The sequence below is a fragment of the Eubalaena glacialis genome, chromosome 10 (genome assembly GCF_028564815.1).
Source record: "Eubalaena glacialis isolate mEubGla1 chromosome 10, mEubGla1.1.hap2.+ XY, whole genome shotgun sequence".
Classification (NCBI taxonomy): Eukaryota; Metazoa; Chordata; class Mammalia; order Artiodactyla; family Balaenidae; genus Eubalaena; species Eubalaena glacialis.
Window position 1 is genome coordinate 49,851,039 of NC_083725.1, and position 17,193 is coordinate 49,868,231.

The following is a 17,193-nucleotide window of genomic DNA, read 5'->3' on the forward strand; positions in this document are numbered from 1 at the left end:
AAACAAGATTCAACTATCCTGTCTACAGTAGACACACTTGAGATTCAATTAAAAATAAAATTAAAGGGATGGAAAAAGATACCTCAGGCAAAGGGCAATCATAAGAAAGTTGGGGTGGCCACACTAATATTGGACAAAAGAAACTTTAAAAAAATACTAGTAGAGATAAACAGAAAAATTTTATAATGATACAAGATAAAACAAATGATAATGATCAAAAAGATAAAGCAATTATAAACATATGCACCTAATAACTGAGCACCAAATATATGAAAACAAAAATGACATAAAATTTAGTTTGAAAATTAGATTCAGCTCCTAAAAAAAGAGGTATGAAAGCCACCCATACAGTCTTTTTCCTTACTATTGGGCAAGAAACTACCTAAACAATCCTTTAGAGAAGCTTAAAGATTTAGAATGGCAATATTCCATCCACCTGCACTCAAGGCAGTGCTTAGTAGAAACAAGTGGCCTTGGAGTCCAAGAGAATCAACCCCAGCTCTGCAGTGATCTTCAGCAAGTAACTCAGTCTCTTAGTTATCTATATAATGAGGATCATAAAAGTTAACCCCCAGGGAGTGTTGTGATTGTAAAATGGGATAATGCATGTGGGAAACATATGTGGGCCAGCTTAGATAGCGCACAGCAGTGTCAATAAAGCTCACCTTCTCTGTGCTCCCCTTCTCCTTAGGGCAACCCTGTGCATGAACTCTCCCTGTGAAAGGAACTTCTTTCCTACCCTATGGTGCAAAACTCTTATTTGAGCCACAGCAAAGACAAAAAATGCTGTATATCACTCTGAACAATGAGCCCTCATGTATTATAGAGAGTTACTTTATCTATTTGGTTACTTATTTATTTTCTGTTCCCTCCATATGGTTCCACCATGAGGAATTAAACTTTGTATGTTGGCTTCTTTATCCCCAGCAACTAATCAGGGCCTAGCACTTGGCAAAATATTTGTTGGATGTCTGAAGATGCTTGAAGAGTATGAGAAAAATCCCCTTAGCTTTTTCTTCTCTGGTTTATTTTGTCCCATCACTTCACACTTTTCCATAAAGAACTTTTATTCCAGCTCTTTAATTGTGTTTTCCAAATGACTCAACAATTTTGGCAATTATGAAAGCAGAATACTAACATAAGACAAAATCATTTATTCTCATGCATTATAACACACAGGAATAAACTTGAATCTTGGGTTTCCCTGGTGGCGCAGTGGTTAAGAATCTGCCAGCCAATGCAGGGGACACAGGTTTGAGCCCTGGTCCAGGAAGATCCCACATGCCGCGGAGCAACTAAACCCGTGCACCACAACTACTGAGCCCGTGAGCCACAACTACTGAACCCACATGCCACAACTACTGAAGCCCACACACCCAGAGCCCGTGCTCTGCAACAAGAGAAGCCACCGCAATGAGAAGCCCGTGCACCGCAACGAAGAGTAGCCCCTGCTTGCAGCAGCTAGAGAAAGCCCGCACGCAGCAACGAAGACCCAACGCAGCCAAAAATAAATAAATTAAATAAATAAATTTTAAAAAAAAACTGTAACTCAGAATTTATTGCAGACAAAGTATCTATACCCTGAAAATGCAAAGAGATACATGGCTAAGTGGAAATAAAAAGGAACTTTGTAGTCAGTCTTACTGATTTGCTTTACAGATTGAGAATTAGAGAACAAAGCTGCCTGTTCTACTATGAATTAATCACCTTAATATCACATGAATCCTTCTCAATAAATGAATAGCAGGACTTGCCTGTTTATTTGTAGGGGGTGGTCTACTCGAGGTTTCCTGTGTTCTGACCCAAACAGTAGTACTGACTTAAAACCAAAGATGGTGCCACATAGAGTTGGCACATTTGCCATTTTAGTCTCCTGGGTAAGAATATCTTGAACCATTTCCTTTCCAGTACTCAAGTAAAAGGACAGTATTGTCAGGCCTTTAAACAACAACGAAGAAGAATGTTGTGGTAGCAAGTATGGAAACAAAAAAATTAATAGTTTCTTCTTATTTCTTAGGACATAAAAACCTGAGAGAATGTGGATGAGTGGTAGTTCAAGGGATAAAATTAAATACGCAAACTCTTACCATATGATCCAGTAATCAAGCTCCGTAGTATTTACCTAAAGAGTTGAAAACTTACATCCACACGAAAACCTGCACGTTTTTTGGAAGCTTTACTTCCAAATATTTTTGGAAGCTTTACTCATATTCATAATTGCCAAAACTTAGAAGCAACCAAGATACCGTTCAGTAGGTGAATGGATAAATGAACTGTGGTACATCCAGACAGTGGAATATTATTCTGTGCTAAAAAGAAATCAAGCCATGAAAAGACATGGAGGAATCTTTTTTTTTTTTCCTTCCTGATTCAGTATTTGTAGGTTGTATGTTTTTAGGAATTTATCCATTTTTTCCTAGGTCATCCAATCTGTTGGCATCTGTTTGTTCATAGTAGTTTCTCTTTCTTTTTATTTATAAATTTATTTATTATTTTATATTTATTTTTGGTTGCGTTGGGTCTTTGTTGCCACGCGCGGGTTTTCTCTAGTTGCGGTGAGCGGGGATGACTCTTTGTTGCGGTGCACGGGCTTCTCATGGCAGTGGCTTCTCTTGTTGTGGAGCATGGGCTCTAGGCACGCAGGCTCAGTAGTCATGGCTCACAGGCTCTAGAGTGCAGGCTCAGTAGTTGTGGCGCACAGGCTTAGTTGCTTCGCGGCATGTGGGCTCTTCCTGGACCAGGGCTCGAACCCGTGTCTCCTGCATTGGCAGGTGGATTCTTAACCACTGTGCCACCAGGGAAGTCCCAACATGGAGGAATCTTAAATGCATATTACTAAGTGAAAGAAGCCAATCTGAAAAGGCTACATACTGTATGATTCCAACTATGTGACATTCTGGAAAAGGCAAAACTATAGGGACAATACAAAGATCAGTGATTGCCAGAGGTTGGGAGTGGGCGTGGAGGGGTGGGGTGGAAGGGATGACTAGGTGGATCACAGAGAATTTTTATGGCAGTGACCCTACTCTGTATGAAGCTACAATGGTGGATACACATCATTATACATTTGTCCAAATCCACAAAAGGTATCACACTAAGAGTGAACCCTAATGTAAACCGTGGACTCTGGGTGATTATGATGTGTCAATGTAGGTTCATCAGTTGCAACAAATGTACCACTCTGACGGAGGACACTGATAATGGGGGAAGCTATGTATGTGTGAGGGCAGGGGAAACACAGAAAATCTCTGTACCTTCCTCTCAATTTTGCCATGAACTTAAAACGGCTCTAAAATATAAAATCTATTTTAAAAAGTAGACAACTTGTTTACAGAATGTACAAAGATTTAATGGACTACTATTGAGCAATAAAAAGGAAGGAACTACTGACACATGCAATAATACTGAAGAGTCTCAAATGCATTACGTTAAGGAAAAGGAGCCATATTGAAAGGCTACCTACTACTCAGTTTTATTTATGACGTGTCAGAAAAGCAAACTATAGCAATAGAAAAAAGATCAGTGGTTGTCAAGAGCTGGGACTGGTAGCAGAAGCTGTGTCCAAAGAGGCATGAGGAAAATTTTGGGAAAGATGGAACTTGACCACAAGACCTGGTTTCTAGATCCTGGAGTGGCATTGGCAGTGCTGTACCACCAGAATCACTGAACTGAATTAACTGAACTAACTAAATTTCATTAGGCTTAAGGCATGCAAATGAACATGGTGAACTGAACACCTAAGACTGCTATCTGCTCTGGGAATTGTAAACGTATGCCTGTATTTCTTGTGCATTAACAAATCTGACTGACTGACTGACTTTGGATTTCTAGTTTTCACACCACCACTCTCTGTTTTCAGATACGAAATTTATACAGATTAAGTTAGACTATAATAGCGGTAGAAAATAATGCATACCAGGTTGGAGGGGGCTCATATTTTATCACTGATCACCTATATGGCAGCACCATTCAGGAAATACTAGTCTCATGGCTTACACAATATCAAGATGACCAGACAAATAGACTAGCCAAAGTTACTACATGCTGTTCCAATTTGATCATGGTTCTACAGGCCCAGATTTAATCTCAAGTATAATGTCAAATAACTGAAATATGACTATAAAACTTCCTGCTCTGCATTGAGGAGAAGGAGAAGTGACAGGGATGGAGAGAAGAAGACAATATACTTTACTTAGATAATTATTGGGGATGGAGCTAGGTTTAGATGAATGAGAAAAAAATGAAAAAATAATTAACTACACATGAGGGAAAACCTAAAAATTCAAAGTACTTTTCATTTGTAATTTTGGCATAACAATGGTTTCTTCCAAATATCTTTTAAATTTAATAAGTTGGCTACAATATAGAATTCAAGTAATATAAATGATAGCTATATATATGCACATAATGTGGTATGAAAAGAAAAGCAACCAATTATCAGGCTGGTATTATTAAAATAGTATTGAAAGTCAATGTAATAATTTTGAGTTGTGGTAACTAGAATAACTATGCTCAAATTAAAAAAAAATTTTTTTTTTTTTGGCTGTGTTGGGTCTTGGTTGCGGTATGCTGGATCTTTTTCGTTGTGGTGCATGGGCTCTTCCTTGCGGTGCGTGGGCTTCTCTCTAGTTGTGGTGTGCGAGTTTTCTCTCTCTAGTTGTGGCATGTGGGCTCCAGGGTGCATGGGCTCTGTAGTTTGCAACATGTGGGCTCTCTGGTTGAGATGCGTGAGCTCAGTAGCTGTGGCGTGCAGGCTTAGCTGCCCTGTGGCATGTGGGATCTTAGTTCCCCGACCAGGGATCGAACCCGCGTCCCCTGCATTGGAAGGCGGATTCTTTACCACTGGACCACCAGGGAAGTCCCCTATTGCTCAAATTTTATTATAGCTTCTAGTTATTTCTGTTTGTCTGTAGTTTAAGTAATATAAATCTATTAATAACAGAAACATAATTCTAGAACAAAGATTCCTTTAATATGAACATAATTCCAGAGTAATGACACCATAACAAGACAGGAAACAGCTCATATTTAAGAGGGGATAGATAGTTCTAGTGTTCCAGTTTTAGAGAAACCCTTATAAGGAGAAATCTACAAATCCACATTATGTCAATAACACTTAGATCAAAATGCTTTAGCTAGCTACTAAATTCCTTTGCAAAGCGCTTTTTTTTTTTTAGTGTCGGAATTCTTCAGCTTCAATCCAAGAGAGCATCTCTTGAATAAACTCTTTTTTAATCCCTAAACTTCTGATTCTCTAAAAGCAAAGAAATAATCAGAAGCCCCCAGTGGGCAGCTCAGCAGCATCTTCCTAGCCCCCCATCATGCACACACCTCCCCTCCCCGTTCACTCACAGTCAAAAGTCAAAAGTCAAAAGTCAAAAGGAGTTTGTCCAGGTTGGACTGCAGCATCCACCACAGACGTCAGAAACCCTCAATCACCATGAGCAGAAAGGCTGACTGCCAAAGTTATGGAACCACATTTTTAAATGCAAAATTGAGAAATAGGGATAAATATGCGTACATTACAAAAATGCTATAAACTGAGGCATCTAAGAAAATCCAGGGCCATGCTACAATAAGTCGAGAGCTGAAATCAATGGCCAGGGCTCCATATTGCTCTGGAGTCAGCACTATTTCTTCATATTACCAGCATTCCCTGTTGTTCCTTCACTGAGAATGCAGAGAACTAGAAAGCTAGTGACATAATGGCGAACCTGGCACCAGAGGGACCCATCGAGAAGAGCAGTTACGTTTTCTAGTCTCCTTCCCCAGTCCTACTCAGAAGACTTAGAATCTTCTCTAGCTTTTGCCAACCTTATCCACCTAGGGACTGGACCTCATTTCTGCACTCCTAGCCCATTGCTGTGATCCTGCTTTAAACCTCATGGACTGACCACCTGAAACAGCAAGGTTGCTGCTACCCATCTGGCCCCAAGTCATGTCCACCTGGAGACTCTTGTACTCAATCCACAAGATCACAACTGCTATTAACTTGATACTGGCCCTCACCATGAGGTCTCCAGGCTCTTGTCAATACCATGGTAAGAGCTGCTGGCAACCACCCAAAGGCGTTGCCTCTAGTGAGTCTGTTGACCCGGTCTAAGCCCTTCCCAGTTCTGGCTCCTGCTTCTTTCCAAATATCCAGACACTGAAGTCCCAGCAAGCTTCCTGGTAAGCCAGTGCTAAATATGTGCCCCCATATTTTACAGATGAGAAAATCCAGATTCAGAGTAGTTGAGAAGATTACCCATATAAGCAGTGGAAGATTAGCAAAACTTATGTAAATTAGGACAGAGGGGCACACATCACAGTTACTGCAAAAGTTGGACTTAATGAAAGAGTACTATAACAAAAGATTTGAAATTGAATGGACATATATTAGAATCCTGGCTCAGGTACTATCTGCAGTATTGTACATGCCTAACCTGTTTGTTTCTCAGTTTTCTTATCTCTAAAATGGGGATAATACCTGCCTTAGTTATCTAATACCCCCAAACAAACCCTAAAACAACAAACATTTATTACCTCATAGATCCTGTGGGTCAGGAATCTGGGCCTGCCTCACCTTGTGGCCTCTGACTCAGGGTCTCTCAGGAGGTTGCAGTTAAGATGTCAGCCAGGATTGGAGTCTCATCTGGAGGCTCACGCATCTGGGAGGCCGGACCCAGTTCCTCTTGAGCTGTTGGACTGAGGGTTTCAGTTCCTCACTGGGTTGGCCAGAGGGCCTCCCTCTGTTTCCTGCCCCAGGGTAGCTCACAGCTGGTCAGAGCAAGCAAGCTAGAAAGCAGGAAAGGGCCCCGGAATGGAAAACCAGGCTTTTTATCTCCTAACCTCTAAAGTGTCAGTCTTTCACTTCTGCCATATTCTTCACTTCTTTAGAAATAAGTCACTAAATCCAGACCAAACCCAAAAGGAGATAATTACACAAGGGTGTGGACACCAGGAGGAGGAGCCAATGGGGGTCATCTTAGGGATGAATCTTAGATTCCTATCTTAGGGACTGACTACTACAATGCCTTTAATGTAAAGACTTAAAAAATCGGAAAAAAATATGTAAAGTACCCCGTGTACAGTAAGAGCTTAATAAACAACACATATTGGTGAACTACAATTTCTAGCAAAGAATCCTTGTTTAAAACCACAAATGTATACCTCCCAAAGAAGGAGGCTTGATAAATCCTTAGATGAGACTCATTTTTATCAGAAGGTGTTTCTGTTTGATCAGTAAGATGGTTGTGCTTCATTGTATTTCAGAATAAGTTTCAGGAAGTGAAACAGAGATTTCTAAAATGTTTATCTGACATTATAAGGAGAAAATCATAGGGTCAGGGTAGGTGTGCCTAGTTGCTAGGAGAGCAAAATCCCTTTAGAGATTAGTCATTTTGAAGGTGATGCTTAATAATGACATTTATTTTTAACTGTAGTGTTAGTGAAAATGATCAGGGAGATAAATGTTGAGACTAGAGGCTGTAGCAGTTGTATTTTTCATAAAGAACATTACGAAGACTTAGTCTGTGATGAAGGAAGTTCATTCCTGACATGTGAGCCTCCGACCCCTCTGAGCCTACTACTGAGAGTTTGCTTTCTGTCCCCTTAAATGCTGTGATTCTGCACATGATCTAATACGTCTTTCTGTGACGTCTTTCTTATGACAGCACTTATGTGTTAGAATTGTTTGTCAAAATGTCTGTTTCTCCCACTAGAACATACACTTTTTGACTGCAGAGTCCTTGCCTTAGTTTTATTTACATCCCCAAGTCCTAGCATAGTGCCTACAGAGAAGACAACCAAGAAATATTTGTAAAATGTTGCTGAATAGTCCATTTCCCCCTCTTTGCAAAATAATTCAGATTAAGATTTTAGCACTCGATCTAATAGGGCATCATTTTTTTAGTATATTTAGGGAAGATTCAGTAATTTTCAGAAACATTCATTTGACGATCTCAAAAAATCCAATTCTTTACAACTTACTTGAAATAGTTTTATAGTAGGGTTCCCCATGACACTAATAAGGTATCAAATGTTCTGAATCCTCTCCATCTTTCCCTCTGACTCTTCTTCAAAGGAGTCAATTGATTACGGCTATCTTAAAAAATAATAAATTTCTCTAAAAGTAGATATTGAGGACAGTTCAAGTATGCTGACTGGAAATTTAAAGAAAAAAAAAAACCCAAAAACCAAAAAAAACCTGCAATGAAAGTGATTTTTCCAAGATGAAAAAGAAGCAATCAGAAGAATCTGTTGTAACCAATCACGGGACAGTTTTATATTTCTGCTGAAATGTCACTTTATTCCTTGTTAAGTTCCTGACTCCTTGTCATTTCACTCCCCATTTGCCAAGAGATGCTGCATTTCAAGTTGGAACAAAGGTTTCTTTTGAGGAAAGTGGCATCGAATGGTAGATTTTACTCTCTTCTCTCATTCTCCGGGCACATGTTCCTCCTTTATCGTACTTCTTTGTCATTTCACCCTCATCTTCCCTCTCTTCTTTTTCCATCGAATCTTCTCACCTTCTCTTCAAGCACTTCTTACTCATTTACCCCAACGTCTTTCCTTTTTCCTCTCCACTCCCCACATATATTCGCCACCCATTCTGCTTTATAACGCATTTTTTTTTAACTCTTTCATTATTGAGTCCTCTTTTCTTGTCACACCTGCTTCTACCCTCAGCTGGCTATCATCATTTTTCAAACTCTATACTTAAATGAGCACATCAGTGTGCATCTATTGGAGAAGGGAAAGTAGAGAAAATAGTGTTTTTCCAAGTTCATATTTTCCCCTTTTAATAATTTGAGCATAAGCTGTTAAGAAGAAAGATGCCTCTGCCCACCATCACATTCTTAGTCTTTATTCTACCTCTTTTTAAAAAAATTTTTTTATTTTTTGGCCGCGCCGTGCAGCTTGTGAGATCTTAGTTCCCCGACCAGGGATCGAACCTGGGCTCTCAGCAGTGAGAGCGAGGAGTCCTTACCACTGGACCGCCAGGGAATTCCCATTATTCTACCTCTTTTAAAAATGGCATTATTTAATTTAGCGCACAGGAGCTAGACACAGTACAGAGGGCATCAGAGCACTCAGTGAAGTAAACTGGAATGAGAGAAAAGAGTACACTACTTAACACCCTTGGAGATGAGTCACTAGGTTAAAGTGAAGAAGCCAGGCAAGAAAGAGCAGAGGACGAGCTGAATGAGACCTTGTGTAATTCAGAAAAGGCAAAGCCATCACATTTCAGTCACCATTCTAGAACCAAAGAACTTACAGAAACCCCTTGACCAAGAAACATCCCATGTATCATTGCTGAATACATTAGTGCCTGGGAAATATACATTATAAACAAGGAGTCATTTTCCATCTTTAATCATTTTGTCAAAACAATCTGAACATGGGTACATAAATACTTGACTTGTTATAAGAATGTGTAGCATAAGAGTCCCTGAGACATATCCAAGAATGACTTGAACTGTATTCAGTGCAATTATTCACCATACTAATTACCAAGAACTTGGCTCCCTTCCCTGATATTTAAGGCATGTTATTAAAAAAAGATATATATCATATATACACACATCTATAAAAATAATAATTACATATTATATATAAATAGATATATATATTTTATTAATGCTACATCAGAGTCTCCCTCTCTGGTGCCTGGATTTTCTGCCAGTTTACTGATGCTGTGTAGTTAAGTCATTTCCAGACTGTAAGGAAGGCACTTAGGGAGGTAAATTAGTTCTTTAAGCCCTAGGGTGCCAGTTAGTAGAATGAGGGCAATGGAACTAGAAGGTCCCAAGAGAAGATGTTGTCCAACCCCTTCCATTTGCAGTTCAAGTGACAGAGGCTCAAAGGATTTGTGACTTGCACAAGCACGGCTGGTTCTGCCACTATTACTGTAACCTTAGGTAAGTCCTTAACCAGGTCCCTTCTTCTATAAAATGGACTGGTGATCATCACAGCTAACATCTTCCAGGTGCTTCCTGTGTGCCTGACATTGTCCTGAGTACTTTAAGGGTCTTTTCTAATTCTCCCAACACCTCCATAAATTATATATGGTTACCTTCAATTAGAGATGAGAATATCAATACACAGAAAGCTTAAATAATTTACCCGAGATGAGACAATTAGGAAACGTTGCAAAGCTGGTCTAGTAACCCAGGAATAACTGCCTCCAAAATTCTCGAATTCCAATTCGTAAATCCCTTCTAAGAAAACCCCCGCAGGTAGGTTCTCAAATTCCTCCTATCTCTAAAAGTCTAGAGCAGAGTTAACAAACTATAGCCCACAGGCCAAATCCAGGCACCGCCTTTGTTTACAGATTGTCAGTGGCTGCTTTGTACTACCAACAGCAGAGGTGAGTAGTGGCCGCAGAGACTGTATGGCCAGCAAAGCCCGAAATATCTACTCTCTGGCCCTTTACAGAAAAAGTGTGCTGATCCCTGCTCTAGAGCTTTGAAAATTTGGAGCAACCTGTAACTGTATAGCACTTTACAATGTACAAAGCACCCTGGCAAACACATTTAATCTTTGTTTTGCAGGGGCATTCATGCATATAAAGGAGGACGCTAATTTAAGTAACTCGCCTAATCAGGGCCACAGGGGCAGAAAGTGGCAAAACCACATACCCAGGTTTTGACTCCAAATTGCGAGCTCTTTCCATGCAGCTACCCTGTCTCCTCTAAATTACTGCTGAGGAAGGGTTTGGAAACTGGAAAGGACCTGTGAATACTGAAAGCAAGTCAGACTGTCTTCTTGATGCAAATATTTCAGGCGTACTCGTGTAATTAAAGTCATCGAGCACTAAAAATATTAAATTAAATTTGTAATACATTTGAAAGAAAAGTTTATGAAAGCCATTTTGAAATACATGTGATGCATCTCTATGTATTTTTATATTAGCGTATGTGAAATTTTAACCTACTCAATTTAGAATGACTTGAAAAATGAAATCACATAAAATGAGCAATTGCTGCATTTCTCTTGCTCTTTGATGAAATTAGCCTAAAAATATATTGTTTGTTCCTTACCCCAAATTTGCACATAAAACTGCAATTATACCTTCCTCATGCTAACTATTCAATAAATACATGGTTAGTTTTAAATAGAGTTAATACCAAGGAGAGCATTAGTAAAATAATACTTATTTAACAATATAAATTAACCAAAACAAAAACAAGTTTTTAAAAAAAATTTCAAAGAAAGCATAGTGCTTCTTCCTAGTCTGCAAATTCAAGCTCAATCTAAATGGCAGTAATGACTCTTGAAATAGTATGGCTGAGCTTTAGGGATTCATTTGAAATACACGATATGAGGCCACTTCCTTTTTATTTTAGATATATTCTGTAACATACCCTGAGATTTAATTCTGCAATCCATATAAATGGATATGGAGGCACCCTGAAATCACTGCAAGAAGGGAAATAAACCTATCTGTCACCAACTGAGTCACCACTCTGTGTTAGGCACCTTATTACTTTATTTCCTGAACAGCTCATAAGGAGCTGTGAAGTCATTTCTTGTCCCATTTTACAGTTAAGAAAGCTGAGGCTCAGGGTTATTACTAATTTGCCCAAGGTCACATGGCTGGAATTCAGAGTTAAGCCAGATTACCTTCAAACTCCAAACTATCCCCCACTGTCCCATGTAGATTCCCAATAACACCAAGACCATTGACCAATAAATCATAAATACTTATTTTAAGAATAGAATCTTTCCTTCTTTATTGGAGGTTCTCTTTTGATATTGTAATTCTGCCCATACTATAATATTTTAATGAGGAAATTTTATCCAGGGATTTCAATTTCTCCTTTTAAGAAAAAGGGAGAATTGAAGCACCTAGACTTTGGTGAGCTTTTCGAACAAATGCATAGAGATAAAAGTTACTTTATGATTCAGCTAATTGTACAAATCAAATGCAAAATTACTGTTTACAGCAGAATTCTGTATAAACCTAATTAATCTTGGACCTTACCCACAACAGTCACTGAGGGTGCTTATTATAATAAATCAAGGAGAAAAAAAACACATTATTTCAGGCTTTAAATCAACTGGCTTTCTAATAATTGATTTATGGTATTATTAAGAATGTCACTTTACTCCTAATTTATCCCTCCCCCCCAAATTAGGAGTTTGGGATTAACAGATACACAATACTATATATAAAACAGATAAACAACAAGGATCCACTGTATAGCACAGGGAACTATATTCAATATCTTGTAATAATGGAAAAGAATCCGAAAAAGAATATATATTATCTATAATATATATGTTATATAGAATATATATTATATATATATACTACATATATAATATATATATTAACTGAATCACTTTGCTGTACACCTGAAACTAACATAACACTGTAAGTCAACTATATGTAAATCAAAAAAAAAAAGGGGGCTTCCCTGGTAGCGCAGTGGTTAAGAATCCGCCTGCCAATTCAGGGGACACGGGCAGAGCAACTAAGCCCGTGCGCCATAACTACTGAGCCTGCACTCTAGAGCCCGTGAGCCACAACTACTGAACCCGCGAGCCACAACTACTGAACCCATGTGCCACAACTACTGAAGCCCACGCGCCTAGAGCCCGTGCTCCGCAACAAGAGAAGCCACCACACTGAGAAGGCCGTGCACCTCAACAAAGAGTAGCCTGGGGCTTCCCTGGTGGCACAGTGGTTGAGAATCCGCCTGCCAATGCAGGGGACACGGGTTCGAGCCCTGGTCCGGGAAGATCCCACATGCCACGGAGCAACTAAGCCCATGCACCACAGCTACTGAGCCTGTGCTCTAGAGCCCACGTGCCACAACTACTGAGCCCGTGTGCCGCAACTACTGAAGCCTGGGCGCCTAAAGCCTGTGCTCCGCAATGAGAAGCCACCACAATAAGAAGCCCGCGCACTGTAACGAAGACCCAACACAGCCAAAAATAAAATAAATAAAATAAATAAATTAAAACAAACAAACAAAAAAAGAGTAGCCCCCGCTTGCCGCAACTAGAGAAAGCCCGCGCACTGTAACGAAGACCCAACACAGCCAAAAATAAATTAATTAATTTAAAAAAAAAGAACATTACTTTAAACAAATAAGTTCTGCCAATTGATTTATCAAAGTCCACTATTTACTTTTTGACAGTGGTAGATTGTAAGAGCCTTAAAGAGAGGAACCTTGCCTTATACATTTTTGTTTTTCCCAAGCTCAGTGTTTCACATGGCGCAGGTACATGGTGACACCTAATATGCTGCTCATTCAACAACTTGTAAAGTCAATGCATATATTTTCAAAGTTGGTCCCACAGCACAGTCTCAAGGGCACTAGAAATGTAAGGATGTACCTACTGTACTACTGGGCAGACCAGGAGGGGGACCTGGTGGCCCCAGGGAGAATTGCAGATTTCTGTAACAAAAGATAAAGTTTTTACTGCAGGCACTGATTTAGTTCTATTCCCTAGCAACTAAACATTTAACTTAAAACAGACAGAATCAAAAACTGCCATTAACAGACACCAGGAAACTTTTTTCCTTTCGCATGATTCCATAATACAGTGCAATCCCTTTCATTGTTCTGCAGACAGGTAATGCCAGGACCCCATGGAGGACTGAATTTCCAGTTTTAAATTTCAGCTCCAGTAAAGACACAAAATAAATAATTTTGTGGAAAAGTGACACTATGGCTTCCTTCTCTTCTGTTTGTAAACACAGGCTGGTTTTCTGGGAGGAAGGGAGAAGAAGGTTGCTTCTGCTTTATTTTCACATCTGTAATTTTAATATGCTTTTTAAAAGATCCAGGTTATAGAAAAACATAGACACAGAAAAAATCAGTTAGGAGATGATTATTCACATTATAAAGGGATTCTCCATAGGGTTCCATTAAATATTGCGCTCTTCTAAAACAGTGAATTTGATTTAAAAGCGGCTTTTCAAGAATACATTTGTGTAAAGTGAGGTACACCAAATATTCATCCTAACTCTTCTCCAAGGACAATCCAGCATCTTGTTTCCATTCACAGAGCAAGGGAACAAACAACAGCACTTGTTAAGGAAGTCAATGGATTCTTGGACCACCCTCCTCACCTTTCTTAGGAGATGACGCTTTGAGAAATCCAGGCACAAAGAGAAAGACCCACTTGTGGCCACAGTCCTTTCACTATCTCGCAACAAGGCTCTATCTGAAACCAGGGGTTTGTGCATTTGGCCCAGTCACATGAGTGAAGGAGCACTGTGTGAGATTCGGACTCAGCACAGGCCACAAATATGGCCTGTGGCAGATGAGGAAATTCAGAGCCACTGACAATTGTTTCTTGTAGGTAAGCTGTTTCTTCACCTTTGCACTGGTTACAAGGGGAGGAAGGGCCCCCATCTTCACCCCAGAGCTCAGATGCCCTTGGAGAGCAAAGGAAGCCCAACTGCTAGTTGTCCAAAAACCATGAGCACCCAGGACCCTTCCCACCCAGTCTTTGTGCTGAATAATATTACTTGGTAAATCAACTTTAATCTATGGGAATAGATTAAAAACGGGTGTTTGGAAAATACAGTCCCGTGATTCGGCAGTTAAGGAGATGCACAGCGGAGGATCCGGAGGATCCGGAGTATCCAAAAGCCGACGACTTGGCCTCCCTGGGTTACAGCCAGGGGAGGGTGGCTTCACCGCTGAAACCAGCCAGCCAAGTTAGGGACGCTCTTGGGCTGGTCCCCAGCCATCTGCACAGCCTGGCAGGCCCGGCACCAAGGCTCATCCCAGAAGGAGGTGACGTGCACGGCATAGCTCCGACGCCAGCTAAAGTATCCGCGGTAGGCAGCTGGGTTTCGATCGAGGAATTGCAGGTGGGCCGCCAGGGAGGAGGCATCAGGGAAGTCGTCCACGTGGATGAAGGCACGGCGGGGCACGAAGCGCTCGTAATTGGCACGGTCTGGGCCCAGCACCACCGGCACCGCCCCAGCCAGGAAGGCGTTGCGCCACAGCTTCTCCGTGATATAATCCAGGTGCTGCGAGTTCTCGAAGGCCAGGTAGAACTTGTAGCGGGCCACTGTGTGCAGGAGCCCGACGTCAGGCAGCGGCTGCCCGGGCCCGCCCTTGCCGAAGAGGTCCACGGTCAAGTACTGGCTCAGCTGGCGGTAGTAGCGGACCCGCGCCTGGCGCTCGTCCCAGTTGCTCACCACCCAGGCCACCAGCCCTTGTTTCCGGGCCAGCGGCGGGACCAGACCCGCCGGCTGCTCGCTGGGATGGGTCCTGGGGTAGAGGTAGCCGTAAGGCACGAAGATGTCCGAGTCGGCCCGGTAGGAGAGCGTCCAGTTGAAGAGGTTACGTGCCAGGCTCTGCAGCCCCGGGGAGTGGGTGGGTGACTCGAAGTTCATCCACACCCAGCGCTGGCCCGGGGGCCTGGGGCCCGAGGCAGCCAGGACTAAGGCCTCCGCGGCTTCCTCCTCGTCGTCGATCAGCACCTGCTGCTCCTCCGCCGGGCGCACGTGGACGCCCCAGGGCGGGGGCCAGTCCGGGGGTCCCTTCACCAAGTCTCGGTGGTGGAAAAGCACCGCCTGGGCCTCCCCGTAGGCCGCGCGATCAGTGAGCAGGCGGCAGCCGCTGATGTTGAAGCGCAGCCGGCAATCAGGGGGCGGCCTTTTGGCTCTGTGCCGGCCCCCGAAGGGCTCCCACCACAGCAGCACGCTCACACGCCGCGGCGGGACGGAGGAGGCCCAGGGCAGCGGCGGCAGCTGCTTCCAGCAAACATAGACGACCACGGCGCTGCACACCAGGCTGGCGGCCATCAGCGCCAACTGGGCCTCGGACAGCCTCAGGCCTCCACGCCGAGTGCGCCGCCGGCCCCACCGCGCGCCCATGGCGAGCGCCGGCAGAGCCGCGGCCGCCCGGCGCGCGGCCGCAAGCCCGGAGCGGCGCCGCCCGCTCTCATGCTGCCACTGAGGGTCCAGCCTTCCTTGCTGCTCGCCGCCCGACCTGGAGCGGGAAAGGGCGGTCCCAGGATCTAAAGGCCCGCAGGTCTTGCTCCCTTCCCCACTACTCGCCGCCCGGCGAGGGTCCAGGGCGAGGGAAGCGGACCCGGCGGCCCAGCCCAGCGCAGCCCCGTCCCTCCCCTCCACCGCGCGCCCGACCAGACCAGCCCGGCCAAGCCCCGGGCGCCTCCTGCGGCACCTCCGCCCACTCCCCGGCCCCTCCAGGGTTCCCGGACTCCCCGGCAGCGCCCCGCCCGCGACTCCGGATGCCGTCGCCGTGATCCCGGACCTCTCCGCGCACCCCACGTCTTGGCCTGGCGCTGGCTTTCTCGCCTGCCGCGGATTCCCTCCCAGCTGCACCCGAGCCCTCAATCGCGGCCGCCCAGATCCTTGCCTTCCAGAGTGAGGGCCCGGTTCATCCCTGGGCGCCGGCAGGTGGCGCGAGACCCTCCAGAAGCCGCGGCGGCGAGAGCGCAGGCGGGCGCGGGAGGAAGGCGGCCAAGGGGTGCCGAGCCTCCGGGCGGGATCGAAGATCCTCTTCCTTCCTCTCGCCCCATCGATGGCCAGCGACGCCTGCCGGAGGGAGGGAGCCCGCGAGGCCGCGGAAACGTGCTGACAGAGGCGCAGCCTACGCGAAGCGGACCTTAACCTCGTGACCTGCCGCCGACGCAGGCAGGTAGCGCAGTCAGCTCCCGCGGCGCGGCCCACAGAGGTGGTGCATTTTGTGACACCAAGTTTTCAAGGAAACCCTACTGTCAGGAGAACATTCGCTTTGCCTACAGCCCCAGAAGAGGAAAGAGAAGAATCGAAAGTTTTCTGAGCAATGAAAACACGTTCTTTTTCTTCGCTCCCCCACTGAATGAACGCTTCTGCCTGCTGGCTCATAGCTTTCTTTGTACCAGAGCTATGAACTTCCTGCCTATTCAGTGAGATGAATGAATGAACAACACCATTAATTTTACTAAGCACTTAAGAAACAGCTTAATATCTGCGCTCATGAAGATCCAGCAAAACACTCTGGACTATAAAACGATGACTAAGATAAATATTATAGCATCCAAGTTTAGGGTATAAAGGGTATCACAGTGGCCTCTTCAGGTTTATCAATGAAGCAACTGAGGCATCTACTTCTACCGTGACTTAAGGAGTTTTTTTTCCCCGATAGCTTGAATTTGAATTTCTGGATTTTGGCCTTCATTTATGTAATTAAACTTTTATTCAGCAAAGTTCTAAATAGGGCATGGGTGGGC

The 17,193-nt window shown here is 43.4% G+C and overlaps 1 protein-coding gene across 1 annotated transcript; it reads right to left on the minus strand.

Annotated features, from left to right (window-relative positions):
• Nucleotides 1-13,751: 13,751 nt before the first annotated feature.
• Nucleotides 13,752-16,499, minus strand: FUT4 (fucosyltransferase 4). The gene has a single exon (XM_061202690.1). The coding sequence runs from the start codon at nt 15,830-15,832 to the stop codon at nt 14,639-14,641; it is 1,194 nt and encodes a 397-aa protein (XP_061058673.1). The 5' UTR covers nt 15,833-16,499; the 3' UTR covers nt 13,752-14,638.
• Nucleotides 16,500-17,193: the final 694 nt, after the last annotated feature.